Source organism: Squalius cephalus (assembly GCF_949319135.1).
Source record: "Squalius cephalus genome assembly, chromosome: 2".
Lineage (NCBI taxonomy): Eukaryota > Metazoa > Chordata > Actinopteri > Cypriniformes > Leuciscidae > Squalius > Squalius cephalus.
Window position 1 is genome coordinate 58,001,327 of NC_137123.1, and position 23,582 is coordinate 58,024,908.

The window sequence follows — 23,582 nt, forward strand, 5'->3', positions numbered from 1 at the left end:
CTTTTTGAGTGAAAAGACCTTAAACTCACAAGGACTGAGGATGAATCAGAGCATATCAGCGCATTTTCTTGTCTTGTTTTTTCCACCCACCTTAATGCAACTAAAACTGCCACCATTTCCACTGTGTGTGTATACTCCTAAAAAATCTGATGTGTTCCTACTCCTTTAGCAGGTATTGCCACCCCATATCCTGTCACTCCTGTCTCAGGTTTCTTAGTACCATAAATATATACACATATCTGATCATTGATCATTTTCTTTCCTATTTAACTCTAACAAATACCAGTCAATATCAGGCCATTCAAACCCATGGAGCCACCATTGGATATACAACTGTAGAGCTCATCTTCATATAAAACACTCCAAATTCAAATGCTACCTCATTGCCTACCCGACTAAAATTATCTCTTATATCTTTTGTTCTCCCAGGTCTCCTGCAACACTACTTGCAGGTACGTTGTACCTTCTCCCACTTGGAAATTTTTTTAAAAAGCATGGCATCTCCTATCATCTGTATGCTGATGATTGTCAAATTTATATGCCAATCAGAAAGCATGAAGGTAGCCCCCTGACACCCCTACTTGAATGTTTAAATGACGTCAAAGCGTGGTTGGCCCAAAAATTTTTAAAATTAAATGAGAGTAAAACAGAGATTATGCAGTTTGGCCCCACTAACCCCATGATAGATTTGGGCCCCCTTGATGATTTTGTGCATCCTGTTGTAACTAACCTTGGGGTAAAAATAGATAGTGATTTTAAACTAAACAAACAAATAAATGCAGTAGTGAAATCTAGTTTTTATCATCTTCGCCTTTTAGCCAAAGTTAAACCGTTTTTGTCTTTTAACAGTTTTGAACAAGCTACACATGCTTTTATTTCTTCTCGTTTAGACTACTGTAATGCAATTTATATTGGTATAAATCAAAACGCACTTTCACGCTTACAGTTAGTCCAAAATTCTGCAGCACGTCTTTTAACAGGAACCAAAAAGCGCGCTCATAACCCCAATTCTTGCTTCATTGCACTGGCTTCCTGTTTGCTTTAGGATTGATTTTAAGATTTTATTGTTTGTTTTTAAAGCTATAAATGGATTGGCCCCAACATATATCTCGGACCTCATCCAAATTTATACGCCAGCTCGGACACTGAGGTCAGAGGGCCAGCTCCAGCTTGCGGTCCCCAAGTCAAGACTTAAAACTCGGGGGGACAGGGCCTTTTCTGTGGTTGGACCTAAACTCTGGAATGCTCTGCCCCTACATGTCCGAACTGCCCCTACAGTTGAGTGTTTTAAGGCTCGTCTAAAGACTCATTTTTATTCTCTGGCTTTTAACTCCGCGTGAGTTGTGTGGTCCTCTGTGGTGTTTATTCTTTATATCTTTTATATATATGTTTTCTTATTTTGTTGAAATGATTTTATACTGATTCTTTCTTTTGTATGTTCTGAGTCTTTTGTGCAGCACTTTGGTAACTCTATGTTTGTAAAATGTGCTATAGAAATAAAGTGGATTGGATTGGATACTTTTGTGGGGTGGAAATCATTATGTCCCTGCAAATTAGCCCAATAGTTTGTCATCAGCTGCATCCTTAATTCTAACGGCATTTCTGATTTCTCCCATTTCTACCTGTAGTGATGGTACTGGTGATGTTTTAAAAGCACCACTGAACACTCTTAATGCCTGTGCCTGAATCACATCTAGTTTCTTTAAAAGAGACTTGGCTGCTGCTCCATAAGCTACACTGCCGTAATCCAACACAGATCTTATCAGTTCCACATATATTGTTTTTAATGCTGAGCAAATATTTCCCCATTCCTGACCTGTCAAACATCTCATCACAATTATAACTTTTTTGCATTTTCCAACCAAACCGGAGATGGTCTTCAGCATCTTTATGGCAGATTCTTTCAAAAGCTTGTTCTGTTCCCTAGCAAATTTTTCAAAGGTACTGTAATTGATCAATCCCGATATGTTCACACGGAACTCACTTTGTGCACGTGGGACCTTTGTCATTCTAAAGAATGATATGGCCGTTCTCTAGAACTGTTTCCTCAGAAGTGGAATCTTAGAATTGTCAAGAATACCAAGTGTTACGATTTCCTGATTGGTCGAGAAACACAAAAGCAAAATAGATGGTAGTGAATGAGTGTGCAACAGCAAGAAACCACCACGTCTCCAGCCCCAGATTCTTTTCACAACAATAACCCAAATATCTAACCTAAAATTCTAACTCCTCATTCACCAAACTACCTATAAACTAAAAGAAAACTAAAATACAGCAAAATAAGCAAACTCCCTAGCTAACATCAACAGGAGAAAAAGAAGTCAAATTCAAAATACAAGTTTGTTTGCCAATATATGTCCGTCCTGTTTTGTTATCCTCGTAACTGACTGAAGGACTTCATATAATACATCTTGGCGGCTTTTTGAGTGAAAAGACCTTAAACTCACAAGGACTGAGGATGAATCAGAGCATATCAGCGCATTTTCTTGTCTTGTTTTTTCCACCCACCTTAATGCAACTAAAACTGCCACCATTTCCACTGTGTGTGTATACTCCTAAAAAATCTGATGTGTTCCTACTCCTTTAGCAGGTATTGCCACCCCATATCCTGTCACTCCTGTCTCAGGTTTCTTAGTACCATAAATATATACACATATCTGATCATTGATCATTTTCTTTCCTATTTAACTCTAACAAATACCAGTCAATATCAGGCCATTCAAACCCATGGAGCCACCATTGGATATACAACTGTAGAGCTCATCTTCATATAAAACACTCCAAATTCAAATGCTACCTCATTGCCTACCCGACTAAAATTATCTCTTATATCTTTTGTTCTCTCAGGTCTCCTGCAACACTACTTGCAGGTACGTTGTACCTTCTCCCACTTGGAAATTTTTTTAAAAAGCATGGCATCTCCTATCATCTGTATGCTGATGATTGTCAAATTTATATGCCAATCAGAAAGCATGAAGGTAGCCCCCTGACACCCCTACTTGAATGTTTAAATGACGTCAAAGCGTGGTTGGCCCAAAAATTTTTAAAATTAAATGAGAGTAAAACAGAGATTATGCAGTTTGGCCCCACTAACCCCATGATAGATTTGGGCCCCCTCGATGATTTTGTGCATCCTGTTGTAACTAACCTTGGGGTAAAAATAGATAGTGATTTTAAACTAAACAAACAAATAAATGCAGTAGTGAAATCTAGTTTTTATCATCTTCGCCTTTTAGCCAAAGTTAAACCGTTTTTGTCTTTTAACAGTTTTGAACAAGCTACACATGCTTTTATTTCTTCTCGTTTAGACTACTGTAATGCAATTTATATTGGTATAAATCAAAACGCACTTTCACGCTTACAGTTAGTCCAAAATTCTGCAGCACGTCTTTTAACAGGAACCAAAAAGCGCGCTCATAACCCCAATTCTTGCTTCATTGCACTGGCTTCCTGTTCGCTTTAGGATTGATTTTAAGATTTTATTGTTTGTTTTTAAAGCTATAAATGGATTGGCCCCAACATATATCTCGGACCTCATCCAAATTTATACGCCAGCTCGGACACTGAGGTCAGAGGGCCAGCTCCAGCTTGCGGTCCCCAAGTCAAGACTTAAAACTCGGGGGGACAGGGCCTTTTCTGTGGTTGGACCTAAACTCTGGAATGCTCTGCCCCTACATGTCCGAACTGCCCCTACAGTTGAGTGTTTTAAGGCTCGTCTAAAGACTCATTTTTATTCTCTGGCTTTTAACTCCGCGTGAGTTGTGTGGTCCTCTGTGGTGTTTATTCTTTATATCTTTTATATATATATGTTTTCTTATTTTGTTGAAATGATTTTATACTGATTCTTTCTTTTGTATGTTCTGAGTCTTTTGTGCAGCACTTTGGTAACTCTATGTTTGTAAAATGTGCTATAGAAATAAAGTGGATTGGATTGGATACTTTTGTGGGGTGGAAATCATTATGTCCCTGCAAATTAGCCCAATAGTTTGTCATCAGCTGCATCCTTAATTCTAACGGCATTTCTGATTTCTCCCATTTCTACCTGTAGTGATGGTACTGGTGATGTTTTAAAAGCACCACTGAACACTCTTAATGCCTGTGCCTGAATCACATCTAGTTTCTTTAAAAGAGACTTGGCTGCTGCTCCATAAGCTACACTGCCGTAATCCAACACAGATCTTATCAGTTCCACATATATTGTTTTTAATGCTGAGCAAATATTTCCCCATTCCTGACCTGTCAAACATCTCATCACAATTATAACTTTTTTGCATTTTTCTTCTTTTGTCCTTGTATGGTCTGCCCATGTTAACCGTGAATCGAAAATAACTCCCAAAAACGTAAATGTTCTAACCCTTTCTAATTCTTTCCCATACATACTTAACCTCATCCCTTCCTTAATTTGTTAGAAGCTTTTCTCTTTTTCACTCTTTCTGGAAGCACTGATTCCTGAAACTCCAAAATAACTGACAAACTATCAATCCTTTCCCCATTCATTGTTTTTTGCAACCTTTTTATTCTACTCACTTCCCCTTTAGAAATACTTTGTTTGAGTTTTTTTTTCTAGATCTTCGTCAATTGGAATGCCTGTTATCACTATTGGACTATATGCGCCTCTTCATTTCTGAATTTAAGAATTATTTTAAATTCCTCTCTTACAATCTTTTTGCAGACACCCTTATTATCTTGACTTAAATACACACATCTGAATGAGACACATGTGAACCTAATAACACTAATTACATGTTGAGTAACCAAAACATAACATAACAAGCAAAATACTGACAATTTACCGTTGCTCCAAGAGTGTCAAAAATGGACTCAAGTTAAGAACAACCTTTCAGTTTCCTAATAATAGATGACTCTTCCCCAAGAAATTCATGGGTCTTTGGAAGAATCATTAAAGTGTTCCCAGATTTAAAAAAAAAGGGCTTGTAAGACACGTTGGTTAAAACCAAGACCAACAGGCGTACCTGGAAAGGCCTGTTGGCAAGTTATGTGTTATCTGTGAAATGGACTATGCCTCAAATATCTAAGAGTGTTTCTCTGCTATGCACAAGTTATGGACATTTCAGTAAATAGATAATAGACATTTACAGTTTTTCTCTATTGTTTACACACATTTTCTGAAAGCATGCCTCATATTCTCAGAACTCTACACACAAATCCAAAAACACACACACAATGGGCAAAACCCCTCAATTCTCCTGCAAAATGAAACTTTACATTCAAAACAATGTTATTTCTTCTCAAAATGGTATTTTGTTTTCAAATGACACACACAAACCATCATATGAATAGACATTTATAAGAACCAGTTGAACACTGATGTGCTCAGTGTAAAACACTATGATGAATGGAAAACACTTCTTCTCCATTCATCATAATGATTTAGGCCTTTTTTTGTTCAGTGTTACACTTTCTACAGACAGTACATACATAAGTGTGTTGTAAAATATCTGAGAATATTGTTTTTATACTCAGAACACACAAATACACGGTAACGAATATATTTTATTTTTCCCACAAAAACAATGTACACAGTGTACATCCCAACCAACACAAAGTTGTACATACAGTGGTCTACATACAAAACAACAGCAGAATTTACTGTATACAGTTACAGTAATAAAAATAAAAAAAATCCAATGTTGGCATCCATTGCCCCATTGAAGAGCTCACCTGTCGCCCTTTTCTGCTAAAGCTCTGATTGCTAATTGTAAAACTGTGTGACGGGTGTTTGCCCATGTGATGAGTCAGTGTGCATATTTGAATGGCAGTGTGTTCCTTGTGAAAACAAGAGATTTTCTGCATGAAAATTGTGCCAAAAGCAGAGAATTGTGTGTAGTGTTTTGAAAAATGTGTGTTTTAGAACTGCAGTTTGAGTGTAAAGCAGGAATTGTGCTTGTAGTTTAGCAGAATTGGCTCAGGGGGTTGGTGAATGAGTTACATGTTGTGGTCATTGTGTCTCAAGTACCAGAAAATGTGTGTAAACAATCGAGAAAAACTGTAATATATTTGAATAGGTGCGAGTAGGCTAATGTGAGTAGGCTATATCAATATGGCTCCATTGTTGTTGGTGAAAAGGTAATCGTCAGTCTGCCTGCCTGTCAATTAGGGGCTGGAAATTTAAGAGCCATATTGCAAATAAAAAAATAAAAAAATAAAAAAAAAAATAAATAAATATATATATATATATATATGTGTGTGTGTGTGTGTGTGTATAATAACTAGATGTACCGCATCGCGGTACAAAATATGACCGCCGCTCAGGCCTGCACTGGCTTTCCACAAAAATAAATGACGTGGAGTAATTTGGCTGTATTGCGTGTTTATGTATATACCTAAAAAAAAGTAGTAGTATGTGCATGTCTGTCTGTGTGTGTGTGTGTGTGTGTGTGTATGTGTGTGTGTTTGTGTATGTGTGTGTCTGTGTGTGTGTGTGTGTGTGTCTGTGCGTGTATGTATGTGTGCGTACATGTGTGCGCGTGTGTGTTTGTGTGTGTGTGTCTGTGCATGTGGATTTGTATGTGTGTGTATGGGTGTGTGTCTGTGCGTGTGGATGTCAGTGTGTGTGCATGCTTGCGTTTGTTTGTATTCCTGCATGTGTGTGTGTGACAGTATCATCCTAAACCAGCAACCCTTCGCTCAACAGCACCATCTACAGGCCGATGAGTGTACAGTCACTAAATGTGCACATAAATGAATTTATTTTATACCCCCCCATGGATGAAATTCTACGAAACTTAGCAGAGGATACCCCCAGAGGATGTCAAGTTAATCATACACATGAAATATGGTGCAGTTCTGAACATCTCCACTGAAGATAGGGGCGATTAAAGCAGAATAATATTGCATTTTCATTTTTTATGGGAGGGGCGCAAATCACAAATGAGTGATTATGGGCTAGGTTGATGTGGGCCCTTAAGAGCAACATACCATAAAAATGTTTTCATCCTCGGTGCCACGGTTCAGGTAGTTATTTAGGAAAAACTGCATTTTTTGGGGTTTGGGGGGGGCCCAGCGCGGGGGGGGGGGGGTGGCCCCCGGGGACCAAACGAAACTTTTCCGTAGAAGTCTAGTGGGGCTACATGCCCACCAAATTTCATGTTCCCCGGTGTTTCGGTGTCCCTGGTATCGTTGACGAAAAATTTACGGGGGCCCCAGCGCAGGGGGGAAGTGGCCCCCGGGGACCAAACGAAATTTTTCCGTAAAAGTCTAGTAGACCAACATACCATAAAAATTTCTTCATCCTCGGTGCCACGGTTCAGGTAGTTATTTAGGAAAAACTGCATTTTTTTGGGTTTGGGGGGGCCCAGCGCGGGGGAGAAGTGGCCCCCGGGGACCAAACGAAATTTTTCCTTAGAAGTCTAGTGGGGCTACATGCCCACCAAATTTCATGTTCCCCGGTGCTTCGGTGTCCCTGGTATCGTTGACGAAAAATTTACGGGGGCCCCAGAGCGGCTGGGGGAGTGGCCACCGGGGACCAAACGAAATTTTTCCGTAAAAGTCTAGTAGACCAACATACCATAAAAATTTCTTCATCCTCGGTGCCACGGTTCAGGTAGTTATTTAGGAAAAACTGCATTTTTGGGGGTTTGGGGGGGCCCAGCGCGGGGGGGGAGTGGCCCCCAGGGACCAAACGAAATTTTTCCTTAGAAGTCTAGTGGGGCTACATGCCCACCAAATTTCATGTTCCCCGGTGCTTCGGTGTCCCTGGTATCGTTGACGAAAAATTTACGGGGGCCCCAGCGCGGGGGGGGGGGAGTGGCCCCCGGGGACCAAACGAAATTTTTCCGTAAAAGTCTAGTAGACCAACATACCATAAAAATTTCTTCATCCTCGGTGCCACGGTTCAGGTAGTTATTTAGGAAAAACTGCATTTTTTTGGGTTTGGGGGGGCCCAGCGCGGGGGGGGGAGTGGCCCCCGGGGACCAAACGAAATTTTTCCGTAGAAGTCTAGTGGGGCTACATGCCCACCAAATTTCATGTTCCCCGGTGTTTCGGTGTCCCTGGTATCGTTGACGAAAAATTTACGGGGGCCCCAGCGCGGGGGGGGAAGTGGCCCCCGGGGACCAAACGAAATTTTTCCGTAAAAGTCTAGTAGACCAACATACCATAAAAATTTCTTCATCCTCGGTGCCACGGTTCAGGTAGTTATTTAGGAAAAACTGCATTTTTGGGGGTTTGGGGGGGCCCAGCGCGGGGGGGGAGTGGCCCCCGGGGACCAAACGAAATTTTTCCTTAGAAGTCTAGTGGGGCTACATGCCCACCAAATTTCATGTTCCCCGGTGCTTCGGTGTCCCTGGTATCGTTGACGAAAAATTCAGTAAGGTGACGAAAAAAAAAAAAAAAAAAACTTTGACAATCCCTATATGACCGCTTTTGCTAGCTACGCTAGCGGCGGTCATAATTATTGTTTTTGTTAATTATTCATTTATTTTATTTGTATTTGTTCTTACTGTGCATGTTCAGTGACGTCATGTTTTGTAGCGTAGCTTATGTAAAAAGTTATTGACACGTGCAATAAGTTAAGACACACTTTGGGAGAACACAAAGCTTTTGACCGTTTATCATAATTGACATATTGCATTATACGGACGACTGACGAGTATTGTTCATTATGCCACCTTTTCAGCTGATCTCCTCTGACCAGGGCCGGATTATCCATAGACGGGATTGTGCGAGTGTCCTGGGGCACCAGCCAATATGGGGGCAACCAGGGCCGGATTATCCATAGACGGGATTGGGCTGGTGGGACTGGTGTTTTCTCCAAAATAAAAGCTCAAGGGTTTATTTCTTGCAAAGAAATTAGGACAAAAGTATTGTGAAAGAACGATCATTTATGAACTTTACTCCAGCATAGTACAACAAAGTTCATTTTAAGTCATTAAAACTGTTAATGCCAAATTAAAATGTCCTTGGACAAACTACATTTGGCCTGCCTAAGGGGGGCCTACAAGATATTGTGCCCAGGGGCCTCTGAATTATTACAGTTTTTCTCGATTGCTTAAACACATTTCTTGAAACTATGCCTCGTATTCTCAAAACTATAAACACAAATCCATAACGTCTCACACAATTCCTCAAACATCCTATTTTCAGGTCAAAATGAAGCTCTACACTCAAAACCATTCACTCTTGCTGAAAAACCAAACTTTGTCCTCAGACACCACACACAAGCCCTCAAAATCACACACACTACAACATAGTCTAAGACACTGGTGCAATAAATTCAAAACAACATTTCCAAAACTGGTAAGTTATGTTGCTTGTGGTTCCCCCATCACAAACCTTTTCACATGATGAACACAAAAGACACAACCAGTGGATACATTGGCACATTTTTATTCATACACAGAAAACACACACACACAAAAACATTTTTTTTTTCCTGTTTTACTTTTTTTTTTTTTACTCTCTCCTCTAAATTTTTTTTTATATTTACTTACAGTAAGATGTGTGTGACCAACATATGACAGTAAAAGAGCACACACAAACCTTATTCTAATATGGAATTCGAATTGTATTGGAATGGTAAAGAGTGTTGGGACGTAACAGGAGGGCCTCCATTCAAGGAGACAATATGATGGACACGTCTAAGAATGTTCCACATATGGTTGAAATACCATCATTTGCCTAGAAAGATAACATTCTGGGAGTCAAGACTATAAAGGAGAAAGGATGCCGTCCCTTCACTGTCACACTCTGCAGCCACTCTGTCTGACTGTACGACTGCTGGCCTTTTCTTGCAAGAAAATAAACCTCATCAAAGACTATTGGAAATGTTTGTCTCTTATTCAGTGATAGAATTGTGTTTGCCACCACTCCTCCCTGAAGGTTCTCGAGGCGACGGTAAAGCGACTCAAATTTGGCCTTACTCATAGCCCAGCCTCCCTCATAGTCATACCATTGATAAAGACATGGGCAACTAGAGTGGCTTGAATTTCATCTGAGACTGCTTGTCTTCTTGCCCTTGCCCTTCCTCCTCCTCATTCTTATCCCTCTTCCTTCATGTCTTTCTGGATCCATTGTTCCAAAACGCAATAAACTGATTTGGGCCCTTTTATATATCTATTGAAGGTTCTGATTGATGTGTGTTAAATTTTGACTCTTAGTGTTTCCACTTGGGTAATTGTGTCTAACTGAGCTGAAGCTGTGCTGACTTGAGTGAACAATATTGAATGCTAGTGCTTTATACATGACAACATGGTCTAGGCAATGAGAAATGAAGGGATTTGTGTGTAGAGTTTTGCAGTGACAGTTCAACAAATCTGACTCATGTGTCAAAACAGGGAATAGTGTTTATAGTTTAGTGAAATGGGTGTGCTTTTTGATAAATGGCGTTATGGTTTTGAAATTTTAGTTCAAGAGCCTGGTTATAGTGTTTAAGCAATCGAGAAAAACTGTAATCTGGCCCTGCCTCTGACCACTGTCTGTCACATGCTTTGATCTATGCCATACAGCACACTAAATATGGGTAACGAATGCCTGGAGACATGGAGGTTCAAAATGTAGTAAAATGTCTGAACTGATGGTTTTTTTTTTTTTTTTTTGTATAAATTTCAATATGCTTAGAGTTCATGTAGTGTTATTTATGACTATGACAGCTTTAAAATGGATTTTGTTCACCATTTTAAGGCAGTAAGTTCATGATCTTTACTGGGGTCACAAAAGGCACATAATCCCAGCACTCTCAGAGAAGCAGTACACAAACTGTCTTGTCATGGCACCCTTTCAAAAGGTAAACTTTTGTACCTAATTGCATATTAAAATGCATAAAATGGATATTAGTACCTAGCTAGCTTTTAGGGTGCAGTCCCAGTAACAGCTTTTGTACTATTTCTTCTGAGTTTGATCAATGACCCTATAGCAATTTCACAGTATTCATACTGTAGAACAGATTTTTTTTTTCTTTTCTTTTTTTGCAGTGATGCATATAGTGCACACGTATTGTAAAGTGTTAGCAAGAATAAGACAAGATCGGTAACTATCTATTTAAAACAGGATCTGCTGGTATGCAGACTTACTTAGTATTTTTTTTGTTCCGCCTGTATGATGAGTTCCTCTTACTGAAGTATAAAACCGCTGTGGGATTCACTTTGAAACAGCATCACTTTGAGACATCCTGTCGAAGAGTGCACAAACCGACAGCATCTGTTAAATCAACGTGAAATATTTTCTTTATTATTTTGACATTTCAACATTGTTAAAGATGGAGAAAATGAGCTATTCGTTCAGTCAGCAATATGAGGAAAAAATCCGCCCTTGCATCGACACTATCGACAATTTACGGTCTTTGGGAGTCGAAAAGGACCTGGCGTTGCCTGCCATCGCCGTCATTGGAGACCAAAGCTCAGGAAAGAGTTCTATTCTAGAGGCGCTGTCAGGAGTAGCGTTACCCAGGGGTAGTGGTAAGAACACTTACAAAATATTATATATATATTTTGGAAAACTGTCTCCACTGATATATAACACATAGGCTGACTTGGAAATGAGGTCCGATGTCCAAAATTCTGAACCACCCCTTTAATGACTACAGCCTTACCAACAAATGCTATGGCACAGTGATGGTATCTTAGCCATGATATTGAATGATTACTATATGGAATTTGCATGGTACATGGTAAAAATAATACTGAATTCGGATTTGCATACTAGCATATACACTTACTATTCCTGCCATATAAATGACTAGTACACTAGTATGCAGTTCTGAATTCAGCATTTGTCTGGCATCCACTCTTTCGTGTTTTGTACAGGAATTGTTACACGGTGCCCTCTTGAGCTCAAGATGATAAGAACTAAAGGCGAGGACGAATGGCATGCGAGAATCAGTTACAAGAACCACGAGGAAGACATTGATGACCCAGCAAAAGTGGAGAAAAAGATTCGCGAAGGTAGAAAATGCATAGAATGTATCCTTACAGCATTTCTTAATGTCTTCTAAAGTAGCAAATTAGCTCAAAAGGAAAATATGTATAATTAATTATGAATATTTAAATCAGCTTTCTAGCTTAATTAACATTACAATCGATTGATCTGTTTATCCACCAAACAGACAGCACAATCATTTACTCTAAGAAAAATTATTCTCCTGCATGGCCAAGAAGGATAACTTTCATACTGTATTAACAGTACAAAATGCAAGTGAACATCAAACGCTAAATTGACTTTGATTTGTGAGCCGGAAACCAAGAATCAATCCTATGTATAAAGGGTCTAACAGAAACTAACTTCACTAAGCGAAACACATATACAGAACGGAGAAAAGTAAAGAAAAAGAGATAGAACAAAGAACGGCAAGGTTTACATTCAGTCAACCAAGAACCATCAGAGAATCAAAATCACCAAGGGGTCAAAACTTAAAGATGCATCTTAACCCTCATCCTTCCTTTGCAATTTGTAACTTTCTCTCGTTGGTCAAAATGACCCAAAGCCCTAAAATTATACTTTTTCTCTTGTCCAGAAAGCTTGTTTTATTTTATTTTTACATTTTTTTTAATATTCTTGATGAGCTCATTAGGAGTGAGCTTGAAGATTTCGATGTTCTTCAGGAGAACAGCAGGGGAATTAAAAAAATGTTTAAAAAAAAAGTAACTTGAAGGTATTGGTGTGGCACCTAATGGCACCAGGTCTGTGATTTAAGGTTAAAAAAGGAGAAGGTTTATGATGCCTAAAACACAACTGAGCATCTTGATTGCATCCAAACGCTACACTAATTATGTTTGTAGCCCAGGATGAGATGGCTGGAGCAGGTGTTGGTATTAGTGATGAACTCATCAGTCTGCAGATCCATTCTGCCAATGTCCCTGACCTCACTCTCATTGACCTCCCTGGGATTGCACGAGTGGCAGTCAATGGGCAACCTGATGATATTGGAGAAACGGTAAATTTAACTTTCTCATGATGGTTGCAATAAAGATCTTATTTTTCATATGATATTTTGTTGCAAAGACCATTGTGATATCATGGGCTGTTTAAAGGCATAGAAACATTAATCAAATGCATTTCTTCAAGATTAAGAGACTGATCAGGAAGTTTATTACAAATCAAGAAACAATCAACCTGGTTGTGGTGCCATGCAATGTTGACATCGCGACCACAGAAGCATTAAAGATGGCTCAGGAGGAGGACCCTGAGGGCGAAAGAACTTTAGGTGTGCATTTCTCGTTGCAATACCCTGCAACATATCATACTGAATCAGACTCTGTATTACTACTGTTTGTTTCCTACAGGCATCTTAACAAAGCCAGATCTGGTGGATAAGGGCACTGAAGAGACAGTGGTAGACATTGTGCACAATGAGGTCATTCACCTTACCAAAGGCTACATGATTGTAAAGTGCAGGGCACAATGGGAAATTTGCGATCATATCACTCTTAATAAGGCCATAGAAAATGAGAATGATTTCTTCAAAGACCATCCTCATTTCAGGTAAATATATGGTTAAATTTAGTTATTTTTTGAGATTCAAGCTGAAATGGTTTATCACAGAATTGCATTGTTGAGAAAAAAACACACACGTTGTATCAATGTATATCTCATATTTTATTATTATTACATTCAGAAATCATGTAAAATACCAATAAATTAAACGACATACATTATAGACACTATAAATATGTATTTTAGTTCCCCTCGCTCCATAACAAAACCTTTAAATTTACCATTATTCAGAACAGGACAGGGATGAAAATTATAGGTATAAAACAAAAATAAATTATAGTGGCATTTATTATAAACAACATTATAAATGGTAAGCCTAAACAAATTTATTTAAAGCAAAACTTGAACTACTAGCTATGTTTTGCATGCCTTAATAGTGTTATATAAATAATTTAGGCCTATAAGTCGCAGGACGTTTCAGATGATAAAAGACTGTGTCTTATTTTCCACTGTAGTGAGAACTCTTATGTAAGCGGTATGGCTAAATATTTTTCCTCCTCTTGGAGGGTGTTATTTGTATTTGTGGTTATTTGCATAGCATTTCTTAATCACCTGAAGTATGCCTACGAAGTGCAGATGCAAATTAGTACCCATTATTTGGGATTTTATAAAATTAGGGGTGTTATGTTCAATCACAGCTCACCGTAATACATTGTTTTTTGTTTTGCTTCTTCTCCCAGCAAACTCTATGAAGAAGGTTTTGCAACTATTCCTAAGTTGGCTGAGAAACTAACAATTGAGTTGGTTCATCACATTCAGGTGAAATAGTTATTTTGTTTTGGTTTTTTTTACAAAAGAGACCTACATAATTTTTAAACTAATAATAAACATACTGTATCTTATTTTCATATGACTAATCTGCTATATAGAAATCATTGCCTAATTTAGAAAAGCAAATCGATGAGAAGCTCACTGAAACACACAAGGAGCTGGAGAAATATTGTAACGGACCCCCATCAGACCCTGCAGAAAAACTGAAGTTTCTTAGTGATGTGAGTTCAGCATTAAAATCTACACAGTATCAAAGTATGAATATTTAGTCATATTTAGTCTCTGAATTTAGAAACTTACAGATTTCACACGTGATACCCTTAACCTGACCAATGGAGAAGCGGTTAAATGTGCACCAGATCTACTGATTTTTCCAGAACTTCGTGAAGAATTTGCAAATTGGAATGGCATCTTGGTTGACTCTGGAAAATCATGTAAGTGAAGCATTGGTATCTCCTAAGTGTACTGTTTTTTTTTTTTTTGCTTAAAAATACTTGAACCATATTCACATCAGTTGTATCCCCCTTTATAACAGTTTCAATCAGTTAATTACCAACCAACATTTCGAACTTAATCTAAGTAAATTATTATTATAATTATTTTACTAATGAGCACTTTCTGATGCTTTAATTGGAATTTCTCGGGTTACTTGACTGTAATCCTGTTCCCTGAAAAAGATGGGAACGAGATTCTGTGCTAATTCTAATGCTATGGGAACACCTTTGTGTATGACTGGCTGTAAAGCATGTGTGCAAGCACGGCAATGAAATTGGCCTTGAACTTGAGCCTCAGACGGTGACATCATTGGAATGTGTGCTCTTCATAGAATACAAATAGATGTGCAACAGGTACGTCTTTCAGGTATCACTTTTTCTAGACACATCCTCAGTGCGGCAATGAAGCGCAGCATCTCGTTAGCCCCTAACTCCTAGGGGCGAAGCTTTGTCCACATGCCTCGTAGGCTAGAGCAATGGCATCCCTCATCCAGTGTGACATTGTTTGCTTGACAGTGGTGGCGAAAAAATACAGCCATCAATTCGAGGCAACTGATGTGCCAATTGAAATGATAACCTCATCAGATACCCTGGGCTGGATGGCCACCTAAGACCACTCCCCAGCCTGTATGGGAAGCGTCTGTCGCTAGCGTCTTGTGACGACAACACACACCTAGAGTGGGACTCGAGGTGAGGAACCGGGGTCTGAGCCACATTGAAAGGGAACGAAGCAGCAGTGCGTAACCCTTACCATAAAAATGGATTTTAGAAAGTGATGTGATAGTTATGATGTGTTCAGCACATGCGTTTACCATTAACATTTATTTTTAGAAATACGAAGCACTCAGCGGGTGCCCTTGCCCTTATTTGCCTTTGGGGATTGGCCCTTGTATGAAATCCCCAGGGTTTGAGACACAACTGATGCGGTCTCATTTGCAAAAAGGCCCTCACTGTAAAAAATATTCAGTTAAATTTATGGTAAAAACTGGCAGCTGTGGCAGCAACATTTTAGGTTTTAAAGTCTCACTTAAATTTACAGTAAAAAAAAATGTTTCATTATCTGATATAATCTTATTATAATCTTAAATGTTTCATTATCTGATATAATATACTGACCTATTGAAGTACTAATATTTGTTTTGTACCATTGTAATATACTGACAACGACCAATCACAGTGGTTGTTTCCATCACCCGCCACTCCTTGTTTCCAACATCACCGTCATCATTAGTTTATTTGGTTCAGCTGTGTAGTAAATTATCTTGTTAAGGTCCTTTGTCTGTCCCATGTATATATTCCCTGTGTTCTCCCTCAGTCTCTAACGGTTCTCATTGATGTTTGGTTGTGTTTCTCCTAGTTTCTCCTAGTTCCAATGTGTTTGTTCATTAAAGTTTTCATTCCAAAGTTATTCCTCATCGTGCGAATTTCTTAGCACCACAATTCGTAACAATAATAGTATGGAAACTTTCTGTTAACCAATTTACAGTTTTTCACCGTAGCATTTTTACAGTATTTTACTGTTAAAATCATGATCATTTTATATAGGGATCACCATGCACGCAGTTACCATGAGACCTAAGATCTTTTGAAAATGATGAACAGTAATGTCATGACCTAGCCTGATGCTGCTTAGGGTGTTTAAAATGATCTCTGGTGACAAGGCTAGGTCGAATGGAAGAACTCAATATTGGTAAACTTCGCTCGCAAAAGTGAACCTCAGGAATTTCTGGTTTTGTGGCAGGATTTCTATGTGAAAGTTTGAGATTAATTGTGACGAACCAGTCGTGATGTTGGATTTGCGACACAATCATCTTGATAGTTAGCATTTTGAACTTGAGCGTTCTGAGGGAACGGTTCAAGCTGTGAAGGTCTAAAATTGGACGCAACCCCCATCTTTCTTGACAACCAGAATGTACCAACTGTAGTAGCCTGACTCTTTCTCTGGGAGGGGAACATGTTTTATGGCCCCTTTGCCCAGAAAAGATTGAAGCTCTTGTGTTAGCAAATGCACCTGCTCCTGTTTAACGGTAGAGGTGAGCACACCATTGAAACGCGGAGGGAGGTGAACTGAAATTAAAATGTCCCCAACTAAATGGCCAGAGGTGACAGTGTCAATGGGGATAAAAAATGTTTTGTGTTCTGGGAGAAAGCAGGAAGGGACAGAACATTCAACATTTTTCTGCAAACCGCTGCCCCCCGAATCACCAGAGGTGGCGGTGATGTTATAGTGGTTCCATGAGGGTGTCCAAAATTAGCTGATTGATGTATGTTTACATGCCCCATCCCGAGGGGGCACATCCCCACAGACCTGGGCACAAAAATCCTTAGGACTTTTTCTTTTTTGAAACAAAAGGTCCTGAGGTCAGGTCTATTTTGAGGCCGCTAAGTGCAACAAGCCGGTCCCCAGTCTTTACAAGGGGGAGCACGACTCGCCACACTCTGCTTTTGAGCCTTTCTTTCAGCAGGTCAGCCTGGTATGCCTGTTGCCAGCTTGACTCGCCAACTGAAAAGCACTGAAAAAGTGGAGAAGAGATAGTCCTCGAGCATCTCTTCGGACAGAGGCATAATCATAACCACGCGCCCTTGCACCCACAATAGTCGAATAAGTCGAAACCACAAAGACATGTAAAGAATGAGGTTTTGCCCATGAAAGAGTAACATCATGGAGGTCCTCAAAAAGGGGCAGTCTAGCTGTAATCTGGCCACTGCACGATTCACCTCGTTTCAGTAACTTCTCATCCACTTTATTATTGTGGGAGGAGCGCTCCGAGGTGGCGCTTTAAAGTAAATATTTTTTTTTCTATTTCACTATTTAATTCATCAGAATTAAATGTAGCCAAAGAACAGCCAGACAAGCAAACACGGTCTGGATGAAAGGCTGTGCTTAGATCTTTCATCAGATCAGCCTGGTATGCCTGTAACAACGGCATGGTGCAGTGGAGTACCAGCCTGACTCGCTGACTGAAATGCCTCTGAAGATGCGCTCCCAAGGGAGAGATAGTCCTCGAGTGCCTCTCCAATCTGAGGCAGCATTGTATGTGTAACACCACAGTAGGAATGCTTTGAGGCGGCACTCGAAATCCATTTCGCCAGAAATAAGAGATGCACTGTCCTCTGCCCAAGCCAAAGAGGTGCTGCGGCGTGCTTCGTAATCAGGCAAGAGGACATCCCGATCTGGATCAGAGAGAGCTAGCAATAGGGACGGACCTGCCTCTTGATCCTCAGCCAAAATGACTCGTGAGCGCAATGCACTTTAACGGTGAACAGTTCACAGTGCTCACAATCGCCATGCTTCAATGCAAGAGCAGCATGCTTTTCCCCAAAACACACAAAGCAAAACTTATGTTTTTAAGCATGGGCCGTGAAGGAGGAAGCACACAATGCTTACTTTGCATGATGTTTTCTCTCTTTTTCTCTTTCACAGACAGAGAGACATTTCTGCACACTAACACACTAACAAACATGATTCACAGCCAGTGATACACAAAGGTGTTCCTATAGCGCTAGAATCAGCTTAGCATAGAGAGAAGCTTTTGAAAGGGAACAGTCGTGTCTGGATTTTTTGACAACTTTGTCCCTGTTTACACCTGCTATTAAAATGCGTTTTGGTTGATTGGATCATAAGTAGACGAGGGAGACACATTCCTCTTTACGTTATATTTCGTCTTTTTTGTCCACTTACAATCACTTCTGTCCTGATTTCCTCGAGGTGAGGACTGGAGACAACAGAAAAACACACGGAGTGCAGTAGCTTTCGCTTCTGCTCTGATAACCCCAAGACCACGTTGATTGCTGTGAGTGTGTTTTAGAAATCAGGAACAGTTAGAGAACATTGTGCTTGGTGCGTTTTTGTCTTTCGTCTTCAGCGAACTGATAATAGGCTGTCTTTTGTGGCTATTTAAACGCATTCGACTATGAATGTTTACACACAATCGGCTTGAATGTGTTTTCAAATACCTCTGAAAGCGGTCGAGAGTGACGACTAAAAAAGCTAAAGCTTCCTAGGCCCCGTTTATTCAGCAGCGTCCAATTGTGATCCGATCGACCAAAACACATCTTAATAACAGGTGTAAAACAGGACCTTTCATTTCCTTCATCAATGTTCTTCAATGTATGAAAAGCTGTTTGAGTTTAATCACCCTTGACAGATTTTTGAAAAATATATTCTGTGGTAATGTAAAAGTGAGAGCATCTTCTAACATCATTCATTAATCATTTGCAGCCATAAATGAGATTAAGAACGAAGTTTATATATATGAAGCCAAGTATCGGGGAAGAGAGCTTCCAGGATTCATCAATTACAAGACCTTTGAAAATATTGTTGGTGAACAGATCAAGCTGTTGGAAGAACCTACCTTAATGATGCTGAAGACCATCTCTGGTTTGTGTTGTTTTTTTTATATTTTTTTAATTCCACCCACTCCATTTCTACAGTTTTTAATCATTTAATAATGTTTTGAATTTTTTCATATGGAATTCACTTTGTGCACAGGCCCTTTGGTATGCTAAAGATTGATAAGGTCATTCTCTAGAACTGTTGTTTTAAAGGTGGAATCTTTGAATAAGTGTGTAATTGTCAAGAATACCATGAACCAGGGAAACTAAATCCATTTTAGCCACACTGAATTTCAGGTTGATGTAGTGCATTTGTAGGTACAGAGTTTTGCTGCCTAGTGGATAAATATCAAAGAAAGACAACTCATGAACAACTCATTTGGTTCTATAGAATAAGGCATGTAACCTTAAATTGCTGAGGGTAGATTTTTATCTCGCTTTGGATAAAGGTAGCTTAGTACAGTACAGTTTCTTATGACACCTGGATACACTGGCAGTGTTGGGTGTCACTAATTACTAAGTAATGAACTACTGTAATTTAATTACTTTTCACTTCAAAAAGTAAAGTAAGAGATTCCTCAATTTTTTTCTTTAATTGCATTAAATACAGTATAGACTATAGAACAATTCTATAACAAAATCAACAGTGGATTTAACATCAAAATGTAAAGTCTTATGTTAAAATGCATGTTGTTTTATGTTACCTTCTCCCTTTAAGTACTTTGGTCAGTTTAAGAACAATTTATGCAATTTTATATAATTTTTTTATAAAATAATTAAAAGAGCAGTTTCATGTCTGGTCAAGGAATTTAGAAAATGATTAGTAATAATGAAAATTCTTAGAGAGAGTAATTAGTACAGTTATCTAATTACACGGTTGCAAATTTAATTAGCTAGTAATTAATTTATTTTTTGAATAACGTACCAACACTGTTCACTGGATAATTGAGCTTGCAAGATGAACTTTTGCTAAAGAAGTATTAATGCTGTGTTTGTGTTAACATAGATGTGGTTTCAAAGAAGTTCATCAAACTGGCCCAGTGCAGCTTCAGTGGATTCCCTAATCTTCTGAAAGCAGCAAAGGTAGGGATTTTTTGCCAATGATTCTGGCAATACACAAATTCAAAGTGTTCATATCAAACTACTTTCCCTTGGCTTTCTCGAACTTTCAAGTTCAGAGTTTGACAAATTGATTATAGTAGATAACGCTATTAAATTTCATACAAATAAATCACATGCCTTTAAATTAACAGATGTAAAGGATTTTCTGTTGTTGTTTTATCATTTATTTTTTAATACTTTCTAAGACTAAGATCGAAGCCATCAAACAGGATAAAGAATCCCTAGCAGAATCCATGCTGAGGACCCAATTCAAGATGGAGCTCATTGTTTACAGTCAAGATGGCACATACAGCCAGAGCCTGAGAGATGCAAAGGAAAAGCTTGAAGAGGATGAAGAAACTAAAGAAATGGTTAATTGCAGCAGTGAAGGCTTTAGCACAGACAATCATGCCACCTTGCATGAGATGAAGTTGCACCTTGAGACCTACTATACGGTAATTGTGCTAAATTACGGTAAACTAAAGCTTTCTGTGCTGTCACAGGTAGCTCAATTTGCAATGTATATGATGCTCTTATCTATCTTAGATTGCAAGCAAGCGTCTAGCCGACCAGATCCCAATGGTGATCCGCTATATGTTGCTCCAGGAAGCAGCTTTTGAGCTGCAAAGGAGCATGTTGCAGTTGCTGCATGATAAAGATGGTGTGGACAACCTGCTTAAAGAAGACTTTGACATTGGCCAAAAGCGGGAGAGCTTACTGAGTCGCCAGAAACGTCTGATGAAAGCACGCAGCCTCTTGGCTACCTATTAGAATTCAGTTTTTGATGGAACAAATAATAATAATAATAATAATAATAAAACATACTCTTAATAGGTCATAGCTTGAAAAAAAAAAAAAAAATGGGGAACAAACATGTAAACTTGCATGATGTTTTTGTTGTTTTATTTTGGAAATTGCAATTGAGCTTTTTGTTAAGAAACATGAAGGATCTAAGAATTCTTTGCAGTAACCTTTGTGTGTGTGTAGAGAGCAACCATACATTTGTGTTGTTTTATTTCTTTTAATATTCATTTATAATCATTTAATCAATTTATATAATCATTTATAATAATCATTTAAACCATTTATTCATTACACTAATTCATTCATTGATCAGTCATTTTATATTATATTATTATCAATTGAGTCCTTATTGAAGATAATATCCATTCATCATTTTATTATTCTATTTAATCATGTAATAATTTATATTAATCATTTAAACCATTTATATACACTCATTACACTAATCAGTTATTTTATACTATTTTATCATTACTGTTTAACCTTAGTCTTATGTTGTGAGCTGTGCTGTCTTTGTGAGTTAGAGATAAGAGAATGTCTCTATTTCACGGTTTTTAACATCACAATGTTGTGAAGCGAAGATTTTCCATTGCTACTGCTTGTATAATAACACTTGTTGAATTTGTGCTGGTCAGACAAAGTTTTACTGAGCATTGAAACAGACGCAATTAAGATTATTTAATAAACTTGGATCATTTTACCATCACTTCATCTCCTGCTTTCAGCTCTTCCCTGGCTTCCTCAGTCTGCCTCTCGGGCTCATTGAAGACTGTTAATACAGTTTTGAGTCACTGAGAAAATGCTATTTGAAATGGACGCAAATCACCCTTGTGCCAGCGTATATTTTGTGCTGTTTTATGCGTTTGAGACATGGTGTTTGCAAAACTTACATTTCACAGGAATATTCTCCATCTGTAAATCTTAGAAAGTCGTGCAAATATTTCCATTTTGCTGGTAAACTTCACATTGAACGACGAGCGCTGCTATAATTCTGACCAATATATACATTTTGCTTGGAAAATTAATAGGCTATGCGATATTTTATAACACCAGAAATATCTTATAATTATAATAATTTATCTTTAGGATGTTGGATAAGTTGCAGTGAACTTATTACACTCATATATTTTATACTTAAAATAATTTTAAAAATTCAACAGAAGAATTTTTTAAGAAACCAAATATAATAAAGATACAAAATATAGTTTTGGGTTTAGGACCTAAGCTACTTAACAAAGATGACTTATACTTATTTAGAATGCTGAGAATTACAGCTTTTAAAACAATATACTGTATATATATATATATATATATATATTTTTTTTTTTTTTTTTTTTTTGGGAGAAAGCAAGAATGTTTGGTTAGATTTAGTTTATTATGGAGAGGATAACGTGAAATTAAGAGCAAAAGTACACATTTTGAAAAGATATGTGCAACTCTAAAATGAAAGAATATTCCATAAAATAAAGGAATACATATTAGCCTACATTAACTAAATAACTTTGTATAATTGTGTTAAATGTGTTTGAATTGAAAGACATAATAAAGTACATAAATATATATATGTATACAGTATATGAAGAGTTAAGATGCAAAAGCCTCTAAGTGCCATCTGAAATTTTCTTCTAGAATTATCATTTTATCGTAAATTTAAGTTCAATAATTTCACTTAAATGGCAATGCAAATTGCCTATTAATTGTCATTTAAGTGAAATTACTTAAATATACAAGCTTTATAAAAATGATCATTCTAGAAGAAAATTTCAGATGGCACTTAAAGGTTTTTGCATCTGAACTCTTCATATATATATTTGTTAACGTTGTTATATATATATATATATACATATATATATATATATATATATATATATATATATAACAACGTTAACAAACATTTCATATACAATTTAACATGTTTGTAGGTCTATATCATTGTAGCTTACACTGTAAAAAATTTCTAACCCTCCCAAATCAAAAATTTCAAGTGACCGATAACATCTCATTTTTTCACTTGGCCCAAGTGAAATTCTGTAAATTATCAAATTAAATTCACAGATTTTCACTTGGGCCAATTGAAAAATTTAGATGTTATCTGTCACTTGAAATTTTTGATTTGGGAGGGTTAGAAATTTTTTACAGTGTATTTAAGTTGATTTTATTTATTGTATATTTATTTTTGGACTGATAATGGTTAATAAAGTCAAATAATGGTATGAGAGAGTGTCAGTCATTGTGTTCCTATTGGTCAGTGTTAGAGGATCTGTGTAACAACCGAGGCTTAGCCTGACAGTTAGCCTGCCCTGGACCAAGCTAGTTTCCCAGCATAAGTTGCCTGAGTAACTGAGTTCTAACTATTTTAAGTTTGCTTTATGAAACAGAATCAACCGACAATAAGTCTGACTAACCAAAATAAGCATGGCTTGTATTCTAATCTTGTTTCATGGAACAACCCTCTGGTAGACCTGACTTTTGTTTATATGTTACGTTCTGTTAAAAAAAGGACGTAACAAATAGGCTACATGAATTAATGTCAGCTGTTATAGGGCTTGGCTTGCAGTGCAAATGATAGGAATGGTGAAAAATATAAGTCATAATACATACATAGACTACAGCATGTACCTAAGGGAT

General features: G+C 37.9%; 1 protein-coding gene across 1 annotated transcript; it reads left to right on the forward strand.

Moving 5' to 3' along the window:
* Positions 1-11,224: 11,224 nt before the first annotated feature.
* On the forward strand, positions 11,225-20,921 carry LOC307149951 (interferon-induced GTP-binding protein MxB-like; the record flags this gene model as incomplete). Its single annotated transcript, XM_079856596.1, has 12 exons — positions 11,225-11,414; positions 11,763-11,900; positions 12,735-12,889; positions 13,021-13,159; positions 13,239-13,437; positions 14,130-14,208; positions 14,319-14,441; positions 14,513-14,654; positions 18,937-19,095; positions 20,056-20,132; positions 20,357-20,605; positions 20,697-20,921. The coding sequence occupies 12 exons, from the start codon at positions 11,225-11,227 to the stop codon at positions 20,919-20,921; spliced, it is 1,875 nt and encodes a 624-aa protein (XP_079712722.1).
* Positions 20,922-23,582: the final 2,661 nt, after the last annotated feature.